Raw genomic sequence first — 24,309 nt, forward strand, 5'->3', positions numbered from 1 at the left:
GCCCCTGCGCCCTGCGTGACCTCGCCCCTGCGTGACCTCGCCCCCTGCGTGACCCCGCCCCTGCGCCCTGCGTGACCTCGCCCCTGCGTGACCTCGCCCCTGCGCCCTGCGTGGCCTCGCCCTGCGTGGCCTCGCCCCTGCGCCCTGCGTGACCTCGCCCCTGCGTGGCCTCGCCCTGCGTGGCCTCGCCCTGCGGGGCCTCGCCCCTGCGCCCTGCGTGACCTCGCCCCGGCGCCCTGCGTGGCCTTGCCCCCGCGTGGCCTCGCCCCGACGTCTGCGTGGCCTCCCCCCTGGGACCTGGCGGCGAGCTCGGTCCTGTAGGTTCACTATCTGCTGCGGGAGATTAAAGGCCGTTCTCCGTGTAATCCGGGAAACGTCAGTAATTGCAGCAGAAAGCAACAAATCTTCCATAATTACCCCGGCAGCAGCTTACAGGAATTATAATCAACACGTCAGGACCTTTAATTAACATGAATATCAAACAATGGTGGCTCAGGATGGAGGTAAAATCAGCTATATTTGGCTAATATTCAGAGAGGAATAGGAGCAAATTTGCCATTAGCAGAGCATAATTCTTTCATTTCCTCCGTGTGGCCACGACAGCATCTGGTGGGTATTTACAATATTAAACTTTGTGGAGCCACACGCAGATGGTTAGCTTAGCTTAGCTGGGTGTTCTGGAAACACGCTGGCCAGACTAATGCTTGAATATGAACGCCTGCAGGCGTTATAAATGTTGCATTACTAGCGGTTTTGAGAACCTGTTTATGGAGTTTTGTTTCCTCCATGCAGACACATCAGCGCCACAGACGCTGGCTCGAGAGGTCCGTCTGGACCCAGGTCAGGTTCGGCTCATTAAGTCATCAAATGAGCTGCTGCAGCAGGTGGCAGCACAGCTTTACCCCCCCAATTTAACATTATTCACTTTGACGAATCATTTTCTTTCAGAACCACATATATATATTAGCATGCATCGTTTTCTACTACTTTAGTTTAGCATTAGCATTAGCTAGAACCAGAGCTGAGCTGCGTTAGATGAATTAAAACATGAACAGTTTCAAGAAGTTTGGGATTAAGTCTAAACTTGTAGGAACAATATAAAATAGCGATTTGTCCCTTTAAATGCCCCCCCCCCCCATCGCCCCGCCAGGCGACCATTTTAAAGTTCCTTTGATTTGATTTTGGAGCCCCCACCAAGTTGAAGTTCTTCCATTGTTGGGCGCATCCGCGGGGCTGTGTCTCTTTAAACCGCAGCGGGGGGGTGGTGCTGGTGGAGGTGGTGGTGTGTGGGGGGGGGGGAGGAGGAGGAGGAGGCTGGGGGGGAGGATCCGCTTTTGTCCGCCACACAGTTGCAAAGTAAACGGCCGTTGGAGCAGCAGCCCGGGGACCGTCCAGTCCTGGAAACCTCCCGCAGAAACTTCCCACAAACTCCGACTTTCTGTCCCCCCCCCCGCGGACACGCCGAGCTGACCCCGGACCGGAAGCCAAGGTAACGTTTCTCCTTCAAACCGCGCTACTTTCGCGGCCGCTAAATGACGTCACTAGTAAACAAGATCACCTTTCCCCGCGTTCCCGTTGCGCTGAGGGAACAGCTGGAGCCGAAACCGGGACAAATCTGCCGCGAATTAGAACTTCCGGTGGACTTTTTTTAAGACTCTGATTTCAGTTGGGTGAAGAGGGAAAAGTGGGAAACAAGTGGAAAAGCCGCTGGTGTAAACTGGCGCGTGAAACTTCCCCAGTTAGCAGCTCCCCCAGCTTCCATCTTGTCCTGTTGTCGGAAGATATCCCGGTAAATCCACCAAGAGTGGAAGTTTTCTCCTCAGAACGCAGCGCCGAGCGGATTCTGGCCGCGGATCAGGGTGGAATGTGCACCGACGGGAAGCGGCGTCCCTCCCCGGGAGCGCGGCTGCAGCAGTCGGACTCGGCGTCCCAGATAAGAACCTGATATGGTTTATTCCGAGCGGCAGATGAGACTTACGTAACGCTAATGCTCTGGAACCCTCCTGCCTCGCTTCCTCCCAAATATGTCCACGTCTCCGTGTCCCGTCCTGTTGCCTCTCATGGCCACCGTGGCGGTCCGGGTCATGGAAAGCGTGTAAATCCTGGGAGATTTAACACTAAATCGCCATCAGTTTTGTTCTTCCTTCCTCATCATCTGCCCTGGGTTCTCCACAGTCGCTGAAGTGGGAGGGGCTGTCGGCGGGTGACCTCTGACCTCCGGGTTACTCGGTCTGGGTATCCCGATGACAGCTCTGTGAGGTCAGTTAGGCCATGATCAGGCCCCTGATGGCAGTGGTTCTCGTCCCATCCCACTCTGCCCGTGTAGGGGTGGTGGTGGTGGGGGGGGGGGGCAGACCCATATGTCATTCTCTGACTCCGGCATTTTTCCCGATGGCCGCTGTTCCAGCGGGCTCTGGAGGATGCTGCTGGCCTGCTGCCCAGCCCTGACGGGACTAAGGTCATTAAACTATCATACTGGGGGGGGGGGGAATTACACATTCAGTAAATTACAGTGGGGGCGATTTAGGCAGGTTCTTACACCTCCAAATAAACACCGAGCAGGTAACCGAAGGCAGATGTGCTTCCCAGGCTCGAAGGAAACGTAAATGACTTGTTGCCATGGTGACGCGGCGGCGTGTCCCGCGCTCCGTAGGAGGCTGACGGGGAACCAAAGGTCGTGTTTTCGCAGGATTCGACCCGGGAGACATAAGTCATAGCTTCGTCAGGCTTAAGTTGCGGCTCCGGAAATGTGGCTGCTATTACATCACCGGGAGCCGTTGGGGCAGGAATCAGCAGCGGGGGCTTTGGAGGGCAATTACCCGAGATGGCTGGTACCCCCTGAACAGCGAAGGTTCCTCATCCAACCCTGAGTTGGTGGTTCAGTGGTGAAACCTGCTAAAGCTCCCAGGAGGAGGCAGGAACCTGAGCCGGGTTTCTGGCCCCGTTAGCAACAATAGCTAACGTTTGTTCCCAGGAATGAAGACACTTTCTTTGGCGCGACGCCCCGTTTACACCTGTCACTTAGTCACAAACATCTCCGGCGGCGTGTAAAAACCCGGTTCCACCCACAGTTATTTTCGTAGACAACAATTTTTTTAATTTCCTTTTTGAAAACACCAGCTGAGGATTTTGCTCCCCCAAGATCCGCTTCGAGCCTAAACACGGTATCCGATGTCGGATCACCATGGTTACGCCATGACGGGGTGCTGGTGCGCATTTCCCATCAGGCCACTCCGGGACGTCGCGGTTCCAGCCGCTGGAATCTCGGCAGAACGCGTTTGCAAATTGACGTCACGCCTTTGCTGATGAGTGGCGAGGGTCTGAAAGCATCACGCCGACCATGTGGAATGTCTAGGACGCTCCGGTTGAGTCATAGAAGAGTCCCCGCCGTTTCCTCGCCGTCGTTGTGTGATGCAAGACTTCCGGGTTACTGAGTTCCTCTGAGGACGCCGCGGGCGGAGGTCTTTATCCTCCCTTAACCACGCCGTGGTTCACTTTCCCTCCTTCACCTTGGGCCTCCGGCGCCACGCCGCCCCCGCAGGCCCTGCGTGAGTTCCCGTCTTCCTCTTTCTTAAGCTTCCACTTTTGTTTCCTCGCCGATTGTTCCTGGACCCGTTGGCGGACCTCACAGTTCATCCTGGTGTCAGCCCAGCGGGGACGGGAGACCCGGGCGGAAAACTTCACAGGAAGTCAAGGCGGGCCTTGGCGGAGACAGCGATAGCGATGGCGACTGCCAAATACTGGCCGGCTTTGGAGGCCATTTTTAACATCTGGACGACAGATCTGCTGCTTCCTAAGAGTGGGAGTTTATATGGCACGGAATTCCGGCTTTTCCACGAGTGTCTAGACCCTTAAAACGCTCACTGCTAACTCTGAAGTCTCTATCTGGCTGGTGGTCACGTGAAAAACACAAGCGCAGCTTTGTGCAGACGAGGAACTCTGATTTGGTTGCCTCACGCAACCGATCCGCTGTGATCTAATCAATCTCTGTGTGCTTAGCCGAACATTCCTGAAGACTGCTGAGGACGCACTTTGGCTCCCGGCTAACGTGTCTGCTCAGGGTCCAGGCAAACCCTGCAAGGACAGGAGCGACCAGGCTCTGTCCCCCATCCTGGTCCTGGCATTTGTCTCCTTCCTTGTTAGCATTCTTTATAGCGTTAAATTAGCACGCTAGGAGGTTTATTAGCTCGTCTCCAGTTTGTGTTTGACCTCAGCAAAGAGGCCGTGATAACCCAGAAGAGGCCAGAGCTGTTGGGGGGGGTGTCGGCGTCCTGGAAGTGGTTCGCGGTTCCTTATCATCTTGTCACAGTCAGAAGCCTCCTGCTGATTCCACTGAAGACTCTCAACCTTTTCTCCTCTTTCTGTCAGAAGTGGAGATTGTTGAGGCGCCACCATCTTATCTTTTCGGGGACAGTTTCTTTGAGCGAGTCTGATAGTTCGCCCTGGTTGGCGGGTTGAACGGTCCTTTTCAGGCCTAATAACACCCTGTTGTACGTCTGAATTCCTACTCTGAGGAATTGCTGCACGTCGGATGTCCAATAAGCAACGACTCGAGACCACATCTAAACATGGCAGATAATTAACTCGTATTTACATTTAGCTGGAGGTTGCTGCTCAATGCTAATTAATATTAGCTGTCTGCGGCTCCAGGCGTCACCTTCAACCACTTCCTGTTGGTGACTGTCGACCTTTTTAGGGAACTATTCCTCCACCCCGTCCTCAACGACGGGGAATGTCTCCCCACACTCTCCTTTAGTTTAATGAATTATTGACATTAGCTCTGATCTTAACAGCCCTGTTTTGTTTTTTTTACCCATAATGCTCCAGGAGTTTTGTCTGTTCCCGTTTGGGTGTGCGTGACCGACGCCGTTGTCATGTGACACAGCGCATGGACCGTTTTATCTTTCATCAGCAGCTCAAATAAGATAACATCCCACGTGCTGATCCGTCTCCCTCCTCTTTAAAGTCCTCTGTTCTCTCCCAGTGATCTTTAGCACCGTCGTCGGGGGAAACGCGGCTGTTTCATCGTCAACGGCTTTTTGGACACTTAATTCAAAGGTTTGGCTCGGTTCCTGTCCGCTGGTACCAGCCGCAAAGCTCGGAATCTGTCAGAGACTGATGGGACGATTTTAGTGATTAATTACTCGTGCACTCCCGCGTGGATGCACAAACACACACACAGAGTACAGGACGTTCCCTCCGCCGTGGCCCCCTAATGAGGGAGTGGGACGGTTACTCGCAGGACACGGTGAAAGAGCGTCTGTCTCTGGCGGCGTGAGTGAGCGGATCCGGTGTGGCGACACCCTCCGCCGCCCTTCCGAGGCCTGAGAGTTTCCCTCCATCAGCTCCATCTGTGCCGTCCGGCTCTCTGGAAGCCCCGGTGGGCCGAGGAAGGCGCCACATGGCCGTTGCCATTCCGGGCGGGCTTCACACGGAACGCCGCCGCCATTTTCACATGGAAAAGCTCATATTGTGAGGTAGTTTCTGGGTCCTCCATCGTGGAAACCTGTTTGTCTGCATATCAGGACTGAGGAGGATTAAAACAGGAAGTTTGTTGATGCGGCCATGGCGATGAGCTGTGGGGGAGCGGCGCTCCCGTGGGCCGGGGCACACAGGCTGCCTTTATTTCCATGCGCTTTACATGCTGCGCCCCGCTCCCCGCCTGCGTCGGGATGTTGCCCTCCGGCCGACCCTGGAAGGGTGTTGGACCCCGCGGTGGACCTCTCACACTGCTGACCTGCTGACCTGCTGACACGTTTCCTGCCTACGTGACAAATGCCGGCAGTTTTGCGTATCTGTAAACCTCCTCCAGGTCAGGATTTCTGGGAAGCACTTAAGAACCATCTTGACTGTAAGAGAAACTTCCCAATTAAAGATGAAGTGAATTGTGTCTCCGCTGGAACGGTCACCGAGGTAACCGCTGAGCTGTACCAACTGACACCGGTTCTGATACCTGTTCCATATTAGCCAGTCGCAACTGTGGCGTTGGCCATGGCGTCTTCGCCTCCGGGCTGTGTACGCAGACGTGAGGAGGAGCTGGACCAACCAGTTCCACCCGCTCTAAATAACTCAAGATGTTTCCTGCGAAATTCTTTCCGCCCTGGTTCTGGTCCAGTTTTTCAGGTGCGTGTCGGGGCGTGACGTCAGCAGCCTTCACGCCAAGGCTGGAGCTTGATGATGAGATAAGCTAACGTTGCCCTGGGAATCGCAGGTTGGTGCCGGAGGGCCCAGAGAAGTTGGTCGACCTTTGTCAGGCGTGTAGCGCCTCTGCCTTCTCACGCGGCGCCATTGATTAATTGATTCGCAATGTCATAGCCCCAAATGTTCATTAGCATATCAATGTAGCTGACAATAGGCTTGGGCAACGCCGAGGATTGTGGGTAGTCCAAGGTGAAACAAAGCAGCTCGAATATCTTTGAACAAAAGCAGAATGATTCAAATCTCCTCAGGCTGGTGCACAGACGATGAGGCTTGTTTTTAAACCTGCTTTTATCCTGCTGAAAGCAGCCATTTGTCCTGGGCTGACACATAGTGAGACGCGACTGTGATGATGTCATTGATGATGTCACGGTGACGTAAGGCGCTCCCAACGATCAGTCACGGCCCGCCGGCGGCGGCGGCGTAAAAGCTCGGCCGGGAGGCTGCGGCTCTTTGCTAAAGAAAGCGGGTATTCTCATGGCCTCTTCAGGCAGAAATGTGCCGGTCTGTGGTCTGTTCCGCTCCAGGAGCCTCCTAAAAAGAACAGCGAGATGGAATTTTAGCCCCGAGCCGAAGCGGTTTCCGGCTTACGCAGGATCACTGGAGTCAGTCCGAGATCTAAAAAGACAGAAAGGAAGAGAAACAAACATCCTTCAGATGCTTTTTATAGATTATTTGTGCCAAAACCAGGACCTCTTAGCGGTCCGGAAAGACCTTTTCTTTTAACGGCGGTTCGCTAATGCTGCCGCGCTAAGCTAGGTAGACAGTTAGCCTCCGTGTCCCTAGAACATTGATGCACGCCGGTTTCTGGAACGTTCTCTGAAACTGTAGAGTCACATGACCTGCTGTATCTTTTGTCACGAGCACAATAGGAGGGGTCTCGCTGACCGAGCAAGGGGGTCCCGGTTCCTGGAGGGTCATTAGCTGTGAAGTTAGCACCTTTTGATATTTGAGGACCTGTTGCCCCACGCAGAGGCTGATTCTCCTGGAATAACAGGGCTCTTCATGAATCCCCCCGCAGCTAAAGGACTCATATTATCGCCCTGCGTGTGGCCCCCGGGATGGCTGGATCTGTCTGAATGGGCCGATCTCCCCTAGAGGGGATAAAGCCTTTATCTGTGTCTCCGGTCAGATTAGGGGCAGGAAGCTGGCCTATGCTAGCCACTGATTTGGCCATTAGAAGTGCGGCAGAGGAAAAACAAGCGCGTCCACATGTAGGAACGCAGGGACCGCCTGGTGCCATTTGCTCGGCTAATGACGGACCACACTGCTCTTATCTGGCAGCTCAAAGGGACACTCACGTGTAGCATTTAGCATTAAACTGTAGTCTAAATAGCCTCAATCAGATTAGGAGCGGTTCGGCGTAGATGGAGGGAGATCGTGGATGCTTCGTCTTTCTTCGGCCTTCTTTTCGTGCCGTTGTGGTGACCCTGAACGACTTGTTGAAGAGGATAAAAAAAACAAAGAAGTGGACAGTGAGTGGTGCTCAGCTCTCTTGGGAGATAATCTCTCCTCTTAAAGAGGAGAAAAATGGCAGCTTTATCATCCGTCAAACCCCCCTCTGTCCCCTCGGTACTCCAGTTGCCTTTTCATTCAATGGCGTTCTTGTCAGCGATGCAAATGTTTTCGCGGCTGACGTTGCCCCGGACGATCGCTGAGCGAAGTCCCCATTCATTCCCAGCAGGGATACGCGCGGACGCCCGCGGCGTGGGCTTGAGCTAGCGGTTGGAATGACCCAGAACCACTGAAACCCTCGTTGACGTCAGCGACACGTGGGGCCACTTAAAGAACCTCTCGGACTTGAGGCCCGTTTGGGTCGAAGGGTTGAAATGAGCCACCTTATCAGCTTTATTGGGTCGGCGGATCAAAGCGCCGACAGAGTCGGAACAGAATAGTCTTGGCAGCGATTTCACACTCAAGGCTGAAAAATAAAAGGAGCAACGAGAGGCGAAAGCGCTCGCTAACAAAAGATCCTCAGCGCAGAAGCACCGGCGTGGCTCCGTTGGTCTTTTATTCCGTCTCTCGCAGCTCCGCTCATCCCGTCAGGCTGGTTACGCAACTGTCAGAGGGGCCTTAATGGGAACCGAGACAAACCCACCGGGACGGGACAATTAGGGCGCTGAGGACGGACCTTTGATGGTGTCCCAGAAGAGCTGTCGCTGCCGCTGTCGTCGCCCTCGTCCCTTTTTTACGAAAGTGGCCGTGAACTTTGTACAAGGAGGTTTTTAGTTTCCTGCAGTTGCGTAACACACGCGTGAGGTTCGGGCCACTCAACCGAGGTTTCAGCTCGCAGCCGTGGCAACAAAAGTTTCCATCCTTGCAGCTTGAGAGCGAGCGAGAAGGCGAGGGAGTCCGGCGATAGCGAGCAATTAGGAATAGAAAAGAGGGTGTTTGAAGGGCTGTTTTCCATCTGAAAGGAACATTGAGGGTTGCTAATCACATGTTTCCACGAGGACTAGCTTGATTTATTTTATGCTAGCAGCGATGCAGCAGTGACGCCTTTGTTCTTCTTTGCAGGATGAACCCGGAGCTGAAGGATCGACATGGCCGCCAGCATTAACCTGGATTTATACTCTGTGGACCTGTCTTGATTTGCCAACCCCCCCCCCCCCGCTGCGAGAACCTCAATTTATTTCCCTCCCTTGGAGTCTAAACCCGCCACCATGCCCATCCTCAAGCAGCTGGTGAGCAACTCCAACCAGTCCAAGCGGCGTTCCCGCGCCGACCTGACAGCGGAGATGATCAGCGCTCCGCTGGGAGACTTTCGCCACACCATGCACGTCGGACGGGGAGGCGACGCCTTCGGGGACACGTCGTTCCTCAGCACGCGATCGGGGGAACCTCCCAGGGAGCCACAGGTGAAGCAGGATTCTCCGGGCCACAAACCGGGCCTGCTGTCCCGCACCTTCAGGAGCAGCAAGCGCTCGCACTCGGTAAACCGGGGGGACAAGTACGAGTATGTGATGGCGCCCTCTGGTGGCTCCTCCAGCTATGTGAAAAACGCCATATCCCTGCCTTACCTCAACGATGAGGACCCGCACCGAGGACACCCGCTGCCCAAGAGCGTGTCCTCGAGCCCCATGAAGAGGCTCCCCGAGGTGGAAAACAAGCCCGCCAACGGCGCGGCCGCCATCGCCACGCTGGATCCCGAGCTGGACGAGCGGAACTTTGGTCACCTGACAGATTTGCCGCCGCCGATGCCTAAAGGAGGCGGCAATGAAGCACGCGGAGTCCATGATGTCCTTCCACATCGATTTGGGTCCCTCTATGCTGGGGGACCTCTTGAGCGTGATGGAAAAGAGAGCTGGGAAGAGGACGACCTCGGCTACGAAGAGGGCAAGTGCAGCGGAGGGCCGCGCGTCGCCGCCTCACATCCCGCACATCGACGAGGACGTGGAGGAGCGGCCCCCCGCCAGCCCCCCCGCAGCGCCTACCAGCAGACGGACCCCTACAGCCCCGAGCTTCACTCCAGGAACCATCACCGCGACCTGGACTCCTGCTCTCTGTCCAGCTCCGGCTCCGGCCCTGGAGGAGAAACCTCAGTCCCGCCTCCACGACGCCGACACGGACAGCGCCAAGTACAGCTCGCCACGCGGGGAGGACGACAGGATGGATTTCACCTTCATGGACGAAGACGAGGACGGCGATGACGAGATCCGCGTGTAGGACCGGGAGAGGTCGGGAGGGGACGCGGGCGATCCGCTTACGCGCTCACTGGTGAAGCTAACATCAGCGCTGCTTTGTTCGACACCGCAAATCCAACCAGCTAAGCCCCGCCCCCATGTGACCCCACCCCCGCTGGAGACGTGGACGCTCTGATCCGGATTCTTCTAGAATATCAAACACTTTACAGCAGTGAAAAGACGAGGAGGACGAGTGGGGAGGGCTGGGGGAGGGGCTGGAGGGATGTCCTCCCCACTCTGGACCAAGCCCCGCCTCTAGGTGAAATAGGTCTTCATTTGTCCTGATTCCTCTTTACATTTATGTCCTTAATCGTCCATCCCTGGGGGTTTAGTATCTTTCCTCCCCTCATCGGACGGATCTTAACATTCAGAGCGCGACTGTGATATTTATTGAGTAACGTGCACTGTTTAGTCTGAGTTTGGAGGATTTTTTGGTATATTTAACGTCTTAATTATCCTACAGGTACACCATACTGAGCCAGCTGACTTCTGGCTTCCTGCATTTAATTGTTGGATGGAATTAAGCGTCTTCCTGTCGGGTTTCGTTCCGACACGCGCTTTAGTTTCCGGATCCTTTACGTGATTTCTCTTTGATTTTTGAGCTTCCAGAGAATTCCATCACCGCGCGGTTTCTCTGCACTCGTCTCGATGGTCGGGACAAACTGAAGGTGTTTTATTTGGAGAATCAGCAGCCACCATCTGAACTTCCCACCTTCTGGTGGAGCCAGACCAACGTGCTGTTCTCTGAAGTTTGCTGTTAGCATTAGGCTAACGCTCGCGCCGCCGGACGTCGGTCCGGCTTCCTCTTGTGTGGACGATTCCAGGACTGAACACGAGCGAGTTACTAACACGGCGGCCCAACGTTGCTACCGAGCAGGTTCAACACATCGCAGGAATCTGCTTCCATCTTCTTTTTTTGTGTGACCAAATGCAGCACGGAGCTATGCTAAAGCTACGCTAACAGAAGAGATGTATTGTGTGGAGATTAACGTGTTCTTTGTTCCTGTTTATATGTGTAGTTGCATATTGGGACTTCTTCTTCTGTGGAGGATCAGCAGGTCAGTGGCGGACCGTGGACCCCCCCCCCCCCTCCCTGTTCCCGACCCTTCAGACATGTTTAAGCCCACCACGTGCACAGACAGTCCGTGCACGTGCTGCGTGCTGGCCCTGCTCAGGACTCGGTGTGGGGAAGGTTCCAGCCTGAGTCTCTACAGGTTCCTCTAAAAATCCAAACGGCGCAGCAGGAACAGATGTTAAAGCCGCCCCCCCCAACCAGCTGGAACTTCTCCCGAACAGGGGGTCGGGGACGCAACAGGGGGGTCGGGACGCAACAGGCGGGCCCCGTCGCTCGGCCCGTCGCTCGGCCCCGTCGCTCGGCCCCGTCGCTCGACCCGTCGCTCGGCCCCGTCGCTCGGCCCCGTCGCTCGGGCCCCGACGCGCACTCGGGGTTATTTTCAGCCCTCGACAACAGCAGAAAAATGAGATTGTTCTTCCCCTCTGGTGTCTGTGATTAATGCCTGACCTTTTATTATTGTGCATCAGAAATCTAATCGCCACAGCTGACAAATGGGAGCACCAGATGTGGTGTGTGTGTGTGTGTGTGTGTGTGTGTGTGTGTGTGTGTGAGAGAGAGAGAGAGAGGTCGGTCACCCTCCTTATTTTAATGGAACCGACCGAGAACATAAAAACCACCTGGGGAGGATTTTCTGTTGATTTTGATGCAGTTTGATTTGGCCAAATTTCCATAAACGTGTGTTTTTTTTCCTTCCTGATCATCACAACGAAACCAACACTACATGCGAGTTACACTCGGTGCCACTGTTACCACGGCAACCAGCCGAAGGGATGCGTCCGGGCACCAGAGGTCTGGTGGCCAAACTGGGGGTGTCATTATTTGCTTTTCTTTGTAAGTAGGACAGAACCAACCCGAAGACTTTTTATTGCCTCGGGTCTGCTTCTAAAGTTTCCTGAGCTCTGACAGAGGCGGTTCGGTGAGTGGCGAACGGATCAGAGCTGGAAAAAAATAAATTAAAAAAAAAAGCTGCGGTGTTTTCTTTCCCATTCCAGTGGCTGCGGACTCCCCCTGCAGCCTCGTCACATATTTACTTTCTTAACTTTCCTCGCTCTGAAATAACGTCTATATTTTTCAATAAAAGATAAAGTTGATCATCAGCCCGCTTGTGTTTCCTCTCCTCGGTGTTGCCGGGCGGTTGTGCGCCGGGTTCCGGGCGTCCTGCGTCGCCAGCAGCCCGGTTCTCTCCCCCGAGCTTCGTGGAAGCTGGGGGACGTTGTTTGCAGGTCCAATGAACGTGATCTCACAGATTCTTCTCCCCGTCTTGGATCTGAATGGATCGGAAGCCTTTTTTCTGCTCGGCTCGACCCGCCGCGGCCGTCACAGACGCGCGTCTGTCGCCATCTAGCGGCGCATCAGAGGTACTGGCGAATCCGTGGCGGATCCTGGATCAGCCTGCTGGTTGGAGAATCTGTGGAGAATCTGTTCTATATCTTCATGCGGTCCAGATCAACTTTAGTGTCCATGTCTGATGCATCTCTTCTGGAGAAAACAACATTTATATCCACTACGATGATTCCAGTTGCTTAAACGTCTGTTTTAAACGCAATGCAGAGATGTTATTTACTCCTTATATTTCATGTTTTTCCTGCCAGAACCCTCCACGGATCCGATCAGAACAGAGAATCAGGGCAGTTTTCCCCCACATTTCCACCTTTACTTAACTCTGATTTCCAATCAGCCGATTGATGAATAAACTTCGATTCGTTTTGCTTCTTTTTGTGGAAAGTGGGAGGAAAATTGCCCAAAGTCGACTGCCGACAGCAACAATGCCCCCCCCCCCCCCCCCCCATCTCGACCAGAAGAGTCGGAAATAATCACAGGAGAGGAGGGCTGAGACTTTTCTTGAGGATTCTCAGTCTGCTTTTTTCCTCTTTTGTCTTTCAAGTGGGAGAAATAAGTGGATCAGACCGGTGACTGTCAGAGCAGCGAAAATATTCCCCTGAAAAATTAATGTCAGCCGCACTATAAATGTGCCCCATTTTCCCCTCTATTTGGTTGGAAGTTCTCCATTTGCTGCATTGTGCTTGATTCACAGGAATGTCTGAAGCGATCAGCGAGAGCCGGGAGATCAGGCCTGCAGCCTTCTTGCCTCCATCACCCCAGTTAGAAGGTTTTAGAAGAAACCTTTGATAAACGCAGTGCTAAATTACAGGTGACTGGGAAGGGGGGGGGGGGGGGGGGTGTAAATGTAGAAAATCTGTATAAATGTAGAAAATCTTTAATCAAATCAGACGTGAGCCGAGTGTACTGTAATACACAGGTATCGCCGCTAGATGGAGGTAGAGACCCGCCCCTGCCTCCAACGGCATGATAATAATAATAATAATAATAATAATAATAAGGACCAATAAAAGTTTATCTGAGCTGATCACCGATTCTTCACGGATCCACCTCTGACCCGCTGCAGCTTCCTCCTGATGATCCAGGAAATTTCCATTTTCTCCTGTTTCTACTGGGATGGAACCATCAGAGTCACGTGACTGAACCGCTGGCGGGTGGGGGCAGATGCTGGTGGGGGCAGATGCTGGTGGGGGTAGATGCTGGTGGGGGCAGATGCTGGTGGGGGGCAGAGGCTGGTGGGGCAGAGGCTGGTGGGCCAGATGCTGGTGGGGCAGATGCTGGTGGGGGCAGAGGCTGGTGGGGGCAGATGCTGGTGGGGGCAGATGCTGGTGGGGCAGATGCTGGTGGGCCAGATGCTGGTGGGGGCAGAGGCTGGTGGGGGCAGATGCTGGTGGGCCAGATGCTGGTGGGGGCAGATGCTGGTTGGGCAGATGCTGGTGGGCCAGATGCTGGTGGGGGCAGATGCTGGTGGGGGTAGATGCTGGTGGGGGCAGAGGCTGGTGGGGGCAGATGCTGGTGGGGCAGATGCTGGTGGGGGCAGATGCTGGTGGGAGCAGCTTGACCCCCCACATCCTGCCTGGAGCTGTTGAAAGCACCTTTTCCTGTAGTTTTCCTCTTCTGTTTCCTGCGGTGAGTGGAAGGACTGACACCCCCCCCCCTTCCCCTCCTCACCCCCCCCCACTGTGATTTAAAACCCTCCTTCAGGGTGGGGAGGGTGGAGGGGGCAAGCTTCCTTCCCTGTAAGGATTGCTTATCTGGGGTGGGAGGAGGGTGGGCTTCGTCTTTGCCCTGCTGGGAGATATTTACAGAGAAACAGGCGTGGCAGCACATTCTTGGGTGGGGTGGGGGGGGGGGGGGGGGGGGGCAGGGGAGACCACTGGACCACTCCATCATCCTGCCCCCCCCGCCCCTCCAGGTATTGTTGACCAGATGTGGCACCGTCCTGTGTGCAGTGGGACGTTTCCTCCGACCACTGGGATGGGGTGGTGGTGGTGGTGGGCCCTTTAGTTATTCTTCTTCATGTCTATACTGCATCCTTCCACCAGGGGGCAGCAGCACCGACCGGTCGGGCAGCACTTCCTGTCTTCCTGCTGTTGCATCTGCGGTCCTCCCTTCAGACCCACTAATACAGGCTGGATCCTCAGACAGGAAGTGGGTTCTGGGCCCCGTTTCCCGCCGACCCGCCAGGGCCTAAACACGTCCCGGTACCTGCTGTACGGGCTCCACGGTGGGTGCACGTGGTGCACGTGGGCCCGACCCTGCGTGGAACCTGAGCGCGTCGCCCCGGGCGGGTGCACAAACACAGGGTAGCATGTCAGGGCTGTTTTAGGGGTGTATTTATAAAACGGCGAGCCCCCCCAGCCGACGGGCCTCACGTGCTTTGGCTGTTACCAGAACCGGCACCACGAAGGACAGCAGCATTCCTGAAACCGTCCCTGCTGGGGCCCCTTTTCAGAGAAATGATCCAGTGTGTTGGTTCTGGACACCCGGACGTGTCTCTCCCATCAGTCATGGGGGGGGGGGCTGCTCTTTGTCCCGCTACATAATCAACAACACGTGGGCTAAAAACTCGGGCGTCGACCCGGCAGCACGGCGCTGAAGATGAGAGCGGGTCCAGAGTTGGACCAAGATGTCACAGGACTTCCTTTGTTTCACAGGGAGGAATGTCAGCGCATCCAGAGGAGGAAATGAGAGTTTAGGGATCGGACCCCAACCCTGTCGTGTGTCGTGCTGCTGGGCAGTTCTGATCAGTTCTGATCCAGTTCTGATGAGTTCTGATCCAGTTTGATGAGTTCTGATCCAGTTCATGATCAGTTCTGATCAGTTCTGATCAGTTCTGATCCAGTTCTGATCAGTTCTGTTCCAGTTCTGATTAGTTCTGATCCAGCTAAAACTGAGAGGTGACCCTCTAACTCAGCACAGGTGACCAGGTTAGTCCCATTTTAAACCCTTTGGTTTTTAACCACATTTGGTCAGATTTTAACCACATTTGGTCGTTTTTAAACATTTGGTCAGATTTTAACCACATTGGGTCAGTTTTTAACCCATTTGGTCAGTTTTTAACCACATTTGGTCAGTTTTTCATCACATTTGGTCAGTTTTAACCACATTTGGTCAGTTTTAACCACATTTGGTCAGTTTTCCATCCATTTGGTCAGTTTTTCCATCACATTTGGTCAGTTTTTAACCACATTTGGTCAGTTTTTAACCACATTTGGTTCAGTTTTTAACCACATTTGGTCAGTTTTTCCCACATTTGGTCAGTTTTTAACCACATTTTTCAGTTTTCATCACATTTGGTCAGTTTTAAATCACATTTGGTCAGTTTTTCCCCATTTGGTCAGTTTTTAACCACATTTGGTCAGTTTTCCACATTTGGTCAGTTTTTCCCCATTTGGTCAGTTTTTAACCACATTTGGTCAGTTTTTAAACACATTTGGTCAGTTTTTAACCCATTTGGTCAGTTTTTAACCACATTTGGTCAGTTTTTTTAACCACATTTGGTTGGTTTTTAACCACATTTGGTCAGTTTTTTAACCACATTTGGTCAGTTTTTAACCACATTCGTTCAGTTTTTCATCACATTTGGTCAGTTTTTCCGTGTTTTTCATCGCTCAGCTTTCTGCTGCAGGAGAAATGCAACATCTATGCAGCCTGCTGCTGGGACATAAATCCAACACATCCCTAGCATGCTACGCTAACGGGGATATTTTGGGCACATTGTTACTTCATAGGAGGTTGATGTATTTGGCAGCCGCTGCGGTTTTCCTCGGTTTGTTTGTTTGACCTCACTACCTGTGTCAGATACCCCCTCGTATCAGCCCTCGTCCACGCTGCCCCCGCATCCGACAACATAGCATTTTCCAAAACACCCTCAGTCCCTCCCACAGTGCTCCAGTCTGCAGACATCGATGACATCACTGCTTCTCTGAGCGGTGCGCGTCCACATCCAGAAGGTTATCTCAACAACCGCAGTGGGACGGCTTCAGCGTCCTCGTCCCTCTGCTGGGACAGCTGGGAAACAGCTGACCTGATGGCGGCGTGGTGACTAGTAGACCACATAAACGGTCAAACAGCAGCTCGCCGCTGCAGGCGCAGACTTACGCAACAGTTCCCCCTCTGCAGACCTTCTAAGGACAAGACGAGAGGAAACAGTGGATCCTGAGCACGTTGGACTGAATATGCATGAGCATCCAACCGCCGCCTCCCTTCTACGTAGCGGGAAGAACCCGGGGGGAATCAGAGGAGTGAGATTTTCCGCACGCTGAGTGGAAAAACCCTCCTCCCAAATCTGGGAAGATTAGGCTTCACGATCATGTCATGGAGGATACATTATGGCTAATGTGTGTTTGACATCTGCAGCTGTCTGCAGAGCGGGGGGGGGGGGGGGGGGGGGGGGGGGGGGGGGGGGGGGGTCGAGGCCCGGGGGCAGCTGCCAGGGCCTCTCCTCCACTCCCCCCTCTGGTGTTCAACAGTTCCTGGGGTGCCCCCCCCCTCCTGGAACGGGAGTCCCAAACCCAGGCGTCTGACTTCAAAACACCAGGGAATGAAGCTGAGGAGCATCTTTGGACACAAGCTGGCCTCACTTTTCCTGACCTCGGCTCCTCCCACTCAGGTCAACAAGCATTCCCAGCTGCCGCGTCCCGTCCCGGTTGCACGGCTGCCGCGGCTCAGGCTAACGGGCTAACGGCAGCCTGCGGCGCGGTTCACGTGGCACATCCACCTGACCCCTGGAGCCACGTACGCTCATGAGCAGGACGCACTTGTATGGGAGTCGTTTTTCCTGCCCGCTGACCAAAGTGGGATCCTTGTGGCCGTAATAGTCACATGACAACGCCATTTATATCCGGGCGTTTGGACGTGTATGAATGTCGTGTCAGTGAGGCAGAGTTTGGTTGCGATAAACATCCTAAAAAAAAATTTTCTTCCCCGAACTAGGAGATCGATGTGTTCTGCTCGCCACAACGGCCCCATTCTTCTGCTTCCAGCTCGGATTCGAGGAGAGCAGAACAATTTGAAGGCCTGTGAGGGTCTGAGAGGGTCTGTGGAGCAGATGCCTTCAGCATTGCAGAGTCAGGAGGAGGGTGCAGGGGATGGAAAATGCCTCGGGAAACAAAAACGCCATGGTCCCAAATGCCGATCTCCGCCTCCTATTCATGCATCTGAAGCCTCCTCGTCTTTTGTTTGGCCGGAGTGAGTGAGAAGAGAAGAATCCAGTCAGTTTGATGCCGAAAACCTTCCCGGTCAAGTGCAGATGGTGGATTTCGTGGAGACACCAGCAGCCGCTCACACACTTGTTACGCAGATTCCACTTTCACCGCTTCTAAACGCAGCTCGCTTGGGAAAAACTCCAAAATTCTCCATCCTAAATGTCAGATTGCACCTGCTGAACGGCAGCGGGGTTCCGTTGCAGCAGGGCGTGTCCCCCCCGCGGGCCCGCCACGAGCGCATGCCTTCGGATCCACCCGATATCTCGCTCCGGTCCCCTTTGACCTTTGGCATTACGCAAAAAGAATGCAGGGCTACGGAATGCCTCGGCCGCAGCTGCTTGTGCTGAACGTACGCGAGGCGCCCCGAAGATTTGAATTTACGAACGCACTCGCACGCGGCTCTGACGTTAAGGGCTTTAACTGTGATAAATGTAATAAACGCAGGCACAAACGGAGGCCAAGACACAACGTGCAGCTATGCACAGACGCCCTTCCACACCCACGGAACGCCGCCCACATGGAAAAGATCCTCTCCCCCTCCCCCGTTCAGGTCTGTTAGGACCTGTTGCTCGGCTGCATGAGGAACAGAAACAATCATTTTGGGATGCCAGCAGCTCCGCACCGGCGTTCGCATGGCCGTGAGTCACTGCGCAAACATCCACGGTTCACTTCCCGCCGCGCTCGATGACAAACGCAGGCGGCGGTTTCCCAAGTTCGGGGCGGGGGTCTCGCGTTCGATAGCGGAGCTCTGGAGAATTCAGCCCCTGAGTCAGCGCAGAGACATCGGACCGCTCCCGTTTATGCACATTCCACTCCCAACAGTCAACGGTTGAAGTCCGACGTCCCAAACAGAGTCGAACCCGCAACCTTTGTGTGCGCTGTGTATGTGTGATGTGTGCTTCCTCTCCCCTCCTGCCCCGGTCTGCCCTCTCCTCCGCTCTGCTGCCCGCTGCTGTGTGGCTCCAGTGGAATGTGATGACCACGGTCTGGACAAAGCTCCGCATTCATGGTGCCCCCGGCCCACTCTGGAAGGTTTGCGGCGGGGAGCCTCCGTCCCAGTGTGCGGAGGTGGTCGCGCTCCGTCCAGCGTCCCATCAAACACACTGTAGCACCCGAAGGCCCCACATCTGTATCTGTGGGGTCATTTACACTGTGTGTGTGTGTGGGGGGGGGGGGAGTTCTGCTTCAGGATGGGCTGAAATGAGTCTGCTGTGATGGAGATCACAGCCTGACTCGCATAAACAGTCTGTAAATCATCTGCTGCCCGTCTGTGCGTCAGGCTGAACCTCCTTTGACAGTCTAATACAGTATCCATCCGCCTCCATTGTCTCGCTAATATAATAGAGCCCAGAGAAGAGTCTGAACCAACAGTGTTGCCATGCAACAGCACACACGCACTCCTGAGGCACGTGTGCATGCTAATGCTTTTATTGCTACAAAGGAGGTCTCACACACACACGCATGCACACACACACACACCACACACACACACACACACATTCAGACCGTTGCTGACTTCCTTTGACCAGTTCAGCCTCCATGACTTCACCAAACCTGCTGAGACCTCCTGAATTCCCCATCAGTTTCTGACTCAACAAATGCTCCAGCGGGGGAGGGGGGGGGGGGAGGGGGATCTTGAAACCCTCCCCAGATTTAATTGTCCATTTCCATCCTCCTCACACGCCACCACATCCACAATTCATGAGAGGAAACCGATACGGCTCCGCTGGCCTGTCGATGTCCCTCAGAGAGACGGAGACGGCGTGTGAGCTACAGGCAGATGGTTAGAGGAGCTCCTCAGGCCCGACGACTGGGGGACGGGGGAGGGGGTGAAGGTATGAAAACACCAGGGAGGACAGAGGAGGACTCGTCTTCGCTGGCTGTGTGTGTTTAGAAACCTCTGACCTTCTCCTCTTGTCCAGTCTCACCGGACAAGATGGAGGTGGCTGCTGAAGAGTGCAGCCTGTTCCCATCACCCCTCCATCAGCCTTTTGCTGTGTTTGCAACCTTATGTTGTTAGCATGCAGGTATGTGTCCTTCTGTGCGTTGTTGCTCAGCCCGGAACATCAATACTCCAACCTGGGATCAATGAAAGATCTGAGTGAGCCTCCTGAGTCCAGCGTGTCAGCGTGCTCTGGCTGGACTGGACAGCGTGCTCGCTCCCTCGGACATTCCCGCTACGCAGTAATTCACAACATCCCCTCGCAGGGCACCAGGCAGGGGTATATATAGGCTCCTCTAGCATTTCCCTCACGTTCTGGGATTACTGCTCCAGCTCCAGCAGACACTGGCCGCTCTGTTCCTGACATGAATTTCCTATGAGGGCTGCTTTTTCACGCTTTTCCAAGGGGGGCGTATTTATAGCGGCGGGGACCAGGCAACCTGGCCATGTTAAGTGATGCCCTGGCGGAGAGGGGAGGAGCCCTGACCTGTCATTCCATTCTAAATACAAACCTCCATTTTATGACAATAGCAGTTTGACCCCTGAGCGGCTGAAATAGCGCAGATCAGCCGCCTTGAAGCCACCATCAAGCCACGCCCACTTTCAGCCTGTGGCCAAAATAACAGCTCTTCTGTGGATAAGTGAAATATTTCCTAGTTTTTGTCCAATGATGTGGAATAAAATATGATAGATAATAAAGCTAGCTGCTACATATTAGTGTTGAAAGGTTACAGACCCTTTACTGGTGACCTTTGACCCATGGGAGTGCTCACAGTGGGAGCCCAGAGGTCTAAAGTGTGTCTGGCGAATAGAAAGATGTCCTTTTGGCTCAAATGTAGCCAAAGGCGACAACATCAACTCATCGACCAGCAGGCCGACTCTGGAGCGGCCGGCGGGCTATCGTCTGTCCAGCTCCTCCTCGTTAGAACAGATTAGTGTAAACGATCCCCGTTTCCACTGTGTAACACAACACAGATTATTGTGCTGTGCGACAGGGGTTTGTGTGGATTCTTCCTGAGTCATGAATCTTTAAAAGGGCGACTGAGAAGATGGGCGACTGTATGGATTACACCGCCCCCGGACGCTGCTAGGAGACCAAACCGACTCCGAAAAAGCTCAGATTGCTTCATTCCATTCGACCTGCGAAGGTATAAAATGAGCCTCATCAAGCTGAAAATCTCCTCCAACCATTAAAGATGATTCAAATCTTATCACCGAGGGTGGCAAAAGCACCTTCTCGACATTCCTCTGAAAATCGAAGGCAGCCTCCCTCGGTAACCCACGGCAACCGCTTCTGTGTCAACAGGAATCTTGGAGGGGGCGACTCCTGCGGCCCATGACTCTGCACAACTATTGGCTGAGTGAGCGGATGACTCGCTAACTTGCCCATCTATTATGCATCTCAGCTTACCTTTAGTGTGCTCTTGAGCTCATTTCCAGGTCCGGACGGCAGCAAGTCGACCCGGCAACCTCCGACAGTCAACATGTCAACGTCCGGGTCCAGGTGAAACTCCTGCTGCCTTCGTACCGACCGCTTCCTGCTCGGACAGTCTCCGGAGCAAGCAGAGCTAACATGGAGCTGATGGGATCCACTCTGACATCGACGTATACTCGGCCAAAAACCGGCCACTTTCTCCCCGCCATTTCCACCATGGCGGCCAGCTATCGCAACACCCAGTCGGCCCTGGCCGTGAATCCCAGCGTCAGCCTGTGGAGGAGCAACAACTTTTACCAGGCCAGCAACGCCGGCCCAACCCTCTCCTGCGTACCCAGGGAGAATCTGGACCTGGTCCGAGCCAAGACCATGTTTTATCCCTCCAACAGGACGGTGCTGACGACGCGCTACAGTCCAGACGACTGGTACAAGTCCAACCAAAACAACTACAGGGAGTCGGAGTCGTCGCGGAAAAGTGCCGAGCGACTGCGGAGAGACACCGTCAGGCTGATCCAGGACAAGAACCAGCTGACCAGAAGAACCCAGGAAAACAGCAGCAAGAACATCGGCGAGCGCCTCAACAGCATCGTCTTCTGGAAGTCGGAGCTGAGCCACGAGCTGGACAACATGGTGACGGAGATAGCGGCGCTGGCCGAGGTGAAGAGGCGGCTGGAGAGGGCGTTGGCGGAGACCGAGGGGCCCTTTCAGGTGAGGGTGGAGGGAAAGCGCTACCTTTGGGCTCGCTTCACGGGTTAGGGATGTGATGGGGCAGTTCTCACAAAGGTCCCTGGCTTGGCTGTAGCAACAGTAGCTATCTCAGGAAGAGTCAGAGCAGCTCAGCTCGGCGCCACGGGCCACAGATCTGATGACACGCAGAACTGTCACGCCAAGATCATGTGGCGGCAGGATTCCTTAGCGTGTTCTTCAGGTAACTGGAGAACCAGCGGGGTCTTGCTTCATTTATTATTCATTCCTCAGCAGATCCAGTCAAACCAGCAGAAAGCAGACAAACTGTGCCGAGCTCATTTGAGGCTAAATTTAAAGGCTAATTCAACAGCTGGATGGTGTTTTTGTACGTTACCACGTAAACCTTTATTAGCTACAATCACTCTGTCAATAGGTTTCTCAAGAGTGTTTGTACCACAGAGAGAAGCGGATGTCCATCGACCTGGTGCACGATGACGTGGAGAAAAGTCTCATAAAGGTAACTTTAGCGCAGCAGTGCTCGCCGCACGTCTCACCTGGGACCTGACGCCTCTCTTCCTGTTCTTGCTCTTGACTCCAACAAGGAGGTGGAGGTCATCAAGTCGTGTCAGGACCGGATGAGGCGGCACCTGGACAGAGCCGCCGCTCAGCTGGCGTGAGTGTGGGAACGCGAGGAACGGAGGGTTTAAAGTTCTGAGGGTTCAGAGCTCTGAGGGTTTGTGTTTCTAACGCGGCGGCGCAGGTCCAACCGAGGCGCCCAACACGAGCTGGAGAAGGACCTGAGCGACAAGGCGGCGGCCCACAGGATAGACGACAGGTGTCACCACCTGAGGAACACGTCCGACGGTATCGGCTTCTACCGAGGCATCGAGAGGCTGGACCCCTCGTGAGTAGAGTTTTATGAGACGGGATCCCCGGGGATCCGTTTCATCACCTCACGCCGCTGCTAACAGCTCCTCGTGTTTGTTTAAACCAGCACGGGAGCACCTGTCAACAGAACCGTGCCGGCGGTTCTGATGTTTGCTGACGCTCGTCTTTCTTTCCCCCAGGCTCTCGCTGCCGGAGTCCTGGTCTCGGTTCACTGACGACAACATCCTGCGCTCCCAGAGCGAACGCGCCGCCTCCCACAAACTGAGGGATGAGATCGAAATCCTGATGAACGCCACCTCCGGCGAGATGTGGAACCAGTTCAACTGTGTCAATGTAGCCTTCTCCAACCGGACCTCGGAAACCGCTGATGCTAAGAACAGCCTCCAGACACACCTAGCTAAGGTATCCCCTGCATTCCTGAAAAGTAACGGTGTTGATCCCCCTTTCTGTAGCATTCCTAGCTTCCCCGGTACCACAGGGCTGTTGCTGGGACCCTCCCCAGCTCTGGAAACCACATAGTTCTCATGATGAAGTGGACTCATTGGAAGCAGGGAGGGGGGGGGGGGTCTGTGACCTTCGGTTGACTCCAGTCTTTCAGAAGGAGCCGGTGGTGCTGTTGACTGTAAAGAACTGGTGCGGAATGCTCGTAGATACCACTGTCACTGGTCGGGCCGTGTTCTACACTGAGGCTCTTTGTTCTCCGCTTTATTGCTGAGATTAACACTTTGAACCTCCCACTCGTTGCCGGGTTGCTAAGCTAACAGAAACTGATGTGAGGCACACGGGCCTTCATAAAGCTCAGGAAAGAGCAGAAGGGAAGGGCCTCACCAACAGATCGTATTAGTTGAGTTTGGCCAGAACGGACCACTCCACAAGCCTGTCCAGAACATTACTCCCCCCCCCCCCATTATTATTAAGTGCATGCATCCATCACGTGTTCCCCCTCAGACTCTGCAGGAGATCTTCCAGACGGAGATGCTGATCGAGTCTCTGAAGAGGGCCGTCAGGGAGAAAGAAAGCCCGCTGAAGGTGGCTCAGACCCGCCTGGAGGAGAGGACCCGCAGGCCCAACGTGGAGCTGTGCAGAGACAACCCCCATCACAGGTACTGAGAGGAGACCTGACGGATGGATGGAAGGTCTCATTCATCTGAGGCTTCTGGCTCAGGCCGATGATTCTCCTTGTCCTTGTCCAGTCTGGTGAGCGAGGTGATGGAGATCGAGGACACCGTCTACAAGCTTCGGGAGAGGCTGTCGGAGGCGGAGAACACCCTGCAGACCCTGCTGAAGACCAAAGTCACCCTGGAGCACGACCTGTCCATCAAGGCCAACTCACTGTTCCTGGATCAGGAGAAGTGCATGAGCCTTCGCAAGAGCTTCCCCAGCATGCCGCGCCTGGCGGGCTACAGTTGAAGCCCCTTTGTATCGTTGAGAGGGATCTCTGGGGTTGGACCGGTTGTTCTGCTGTGATTTAGCGTGATTATTTGACTGGAACGGTTGTAGAGTGACGTGACACACAACCCCAACACTTCGTAACACTTTCACCAAACCGGGTCTCAAACTCTGGTTAAGCTAGTTTGTGTGTGTACTTGTTTTAAAAGGGTGTTGTGTGTGTGTAGATTTGCCCCAATCAAGCAAATTCAAGGAAGCTCCACAGTGTGGTTTGTGTTTAGCTTTATTATTGTCCTCTATTTTATTCAGATACAGATAAAACAACTTCTGGAAGTCTGGATTGTCAAACTAAAACACACACACACACACACACACACACACACACACACACACACACACACACACACACACACACACACCTGATCCAACATTCTATCATGCCGACTTTGTGCGTCTTTTCT

At 54.2% G+C, this 24,309-nt stretch overlaps 2 protein-coding genes across 2 annotated transcripts; both read left to right on the forward strand.

Moving 5' to 3' along the window:
* Positions 1-1,160: 1,160 nt before the first annotated feature.
* On the forward strand, positions 1,161-11,243 carry cdc42ep4b (CDC42 effector protein (Rho GTPase binding) 4b). The gene is given in 7 exon segments (XM_029844260.1): positions 1,161-1,489; positions 8,716-9,413; positions 9,415-9,499; positions 9,502-9,539; positions 9,541-9,598; positions 9,601-9,719; positions 9,721-11,243. Coding segments are annotated over 6 exon segments (996 nt in total). The 5' UTR covers positions 1,161-1,489; positions 8,716-8,861; the 3' UTR covers positions 9,865-11,243.
* Positions 11,244-20,792: 9,549 nt separating this feature from the next.
* tekt3 (tektin 3) lies at positions 20,793-24,144 on the forward strand. The gene is made up of 7 exons (XM_029842552.1): positions 20,793-21,592; positions 22,005-22,088; positions 22,174-22,244; positions 22,332-22,475; positions 22,639-22,861; positions 23,408-23,562; positions 23,653-24,144. Exons 1-7 carry the CDS (start codon positions 21,023-21,025, stop codon positions 23,867-23,869), a joined length of 1,464 nt encoding a protein of 487 aa, XP_029698412.1. The 5' UTR covers positions 20,793-21,022; the 3' UTR covers positions 23,870-24,144.
* Positions 24,145-24,309: the final 165 nt, after the last annotated feature.

This window comes from Takifugu rubripes, chromosome 1 (assembly GCF_901000725.2).
Source record: "Takifugu rubripes chromosome 1, fTakRub1.2, whole genome shotgun sequence".
Classification (NCBI taxonomy): Eukaryota; Metazoa; Chordata; class Actinopteri; order Tetraodontiformes; family Tetraodontidae; genus Takifugu; species Takifugu rubripes.

Bases quoted from the DNA above. Each gene is read 5' to 3' on its own strand.
- tekt3 (XM_029842552.1), top strand. From the start codon at position 21,023: ATGGAGCTGATGGGATCCACTCTGACATCGACGTATACTCGGCCAAAA. The intron at 22,476-22,638 runs GTGAGTAGAGTT...TCTTTCCCCCAG, and splicing joins ATCGAGAGGCTGGACCCCTC to GCTCTCGCTGCCGGAGTCCT. The intron at 22,862-23,407 runs GTATCCCCTGCA...GTTCCCCCTCAG, and splicing joins TCCAGACACACCTAGCTAAG to ACTCTGCAGGAGATCTTCCA.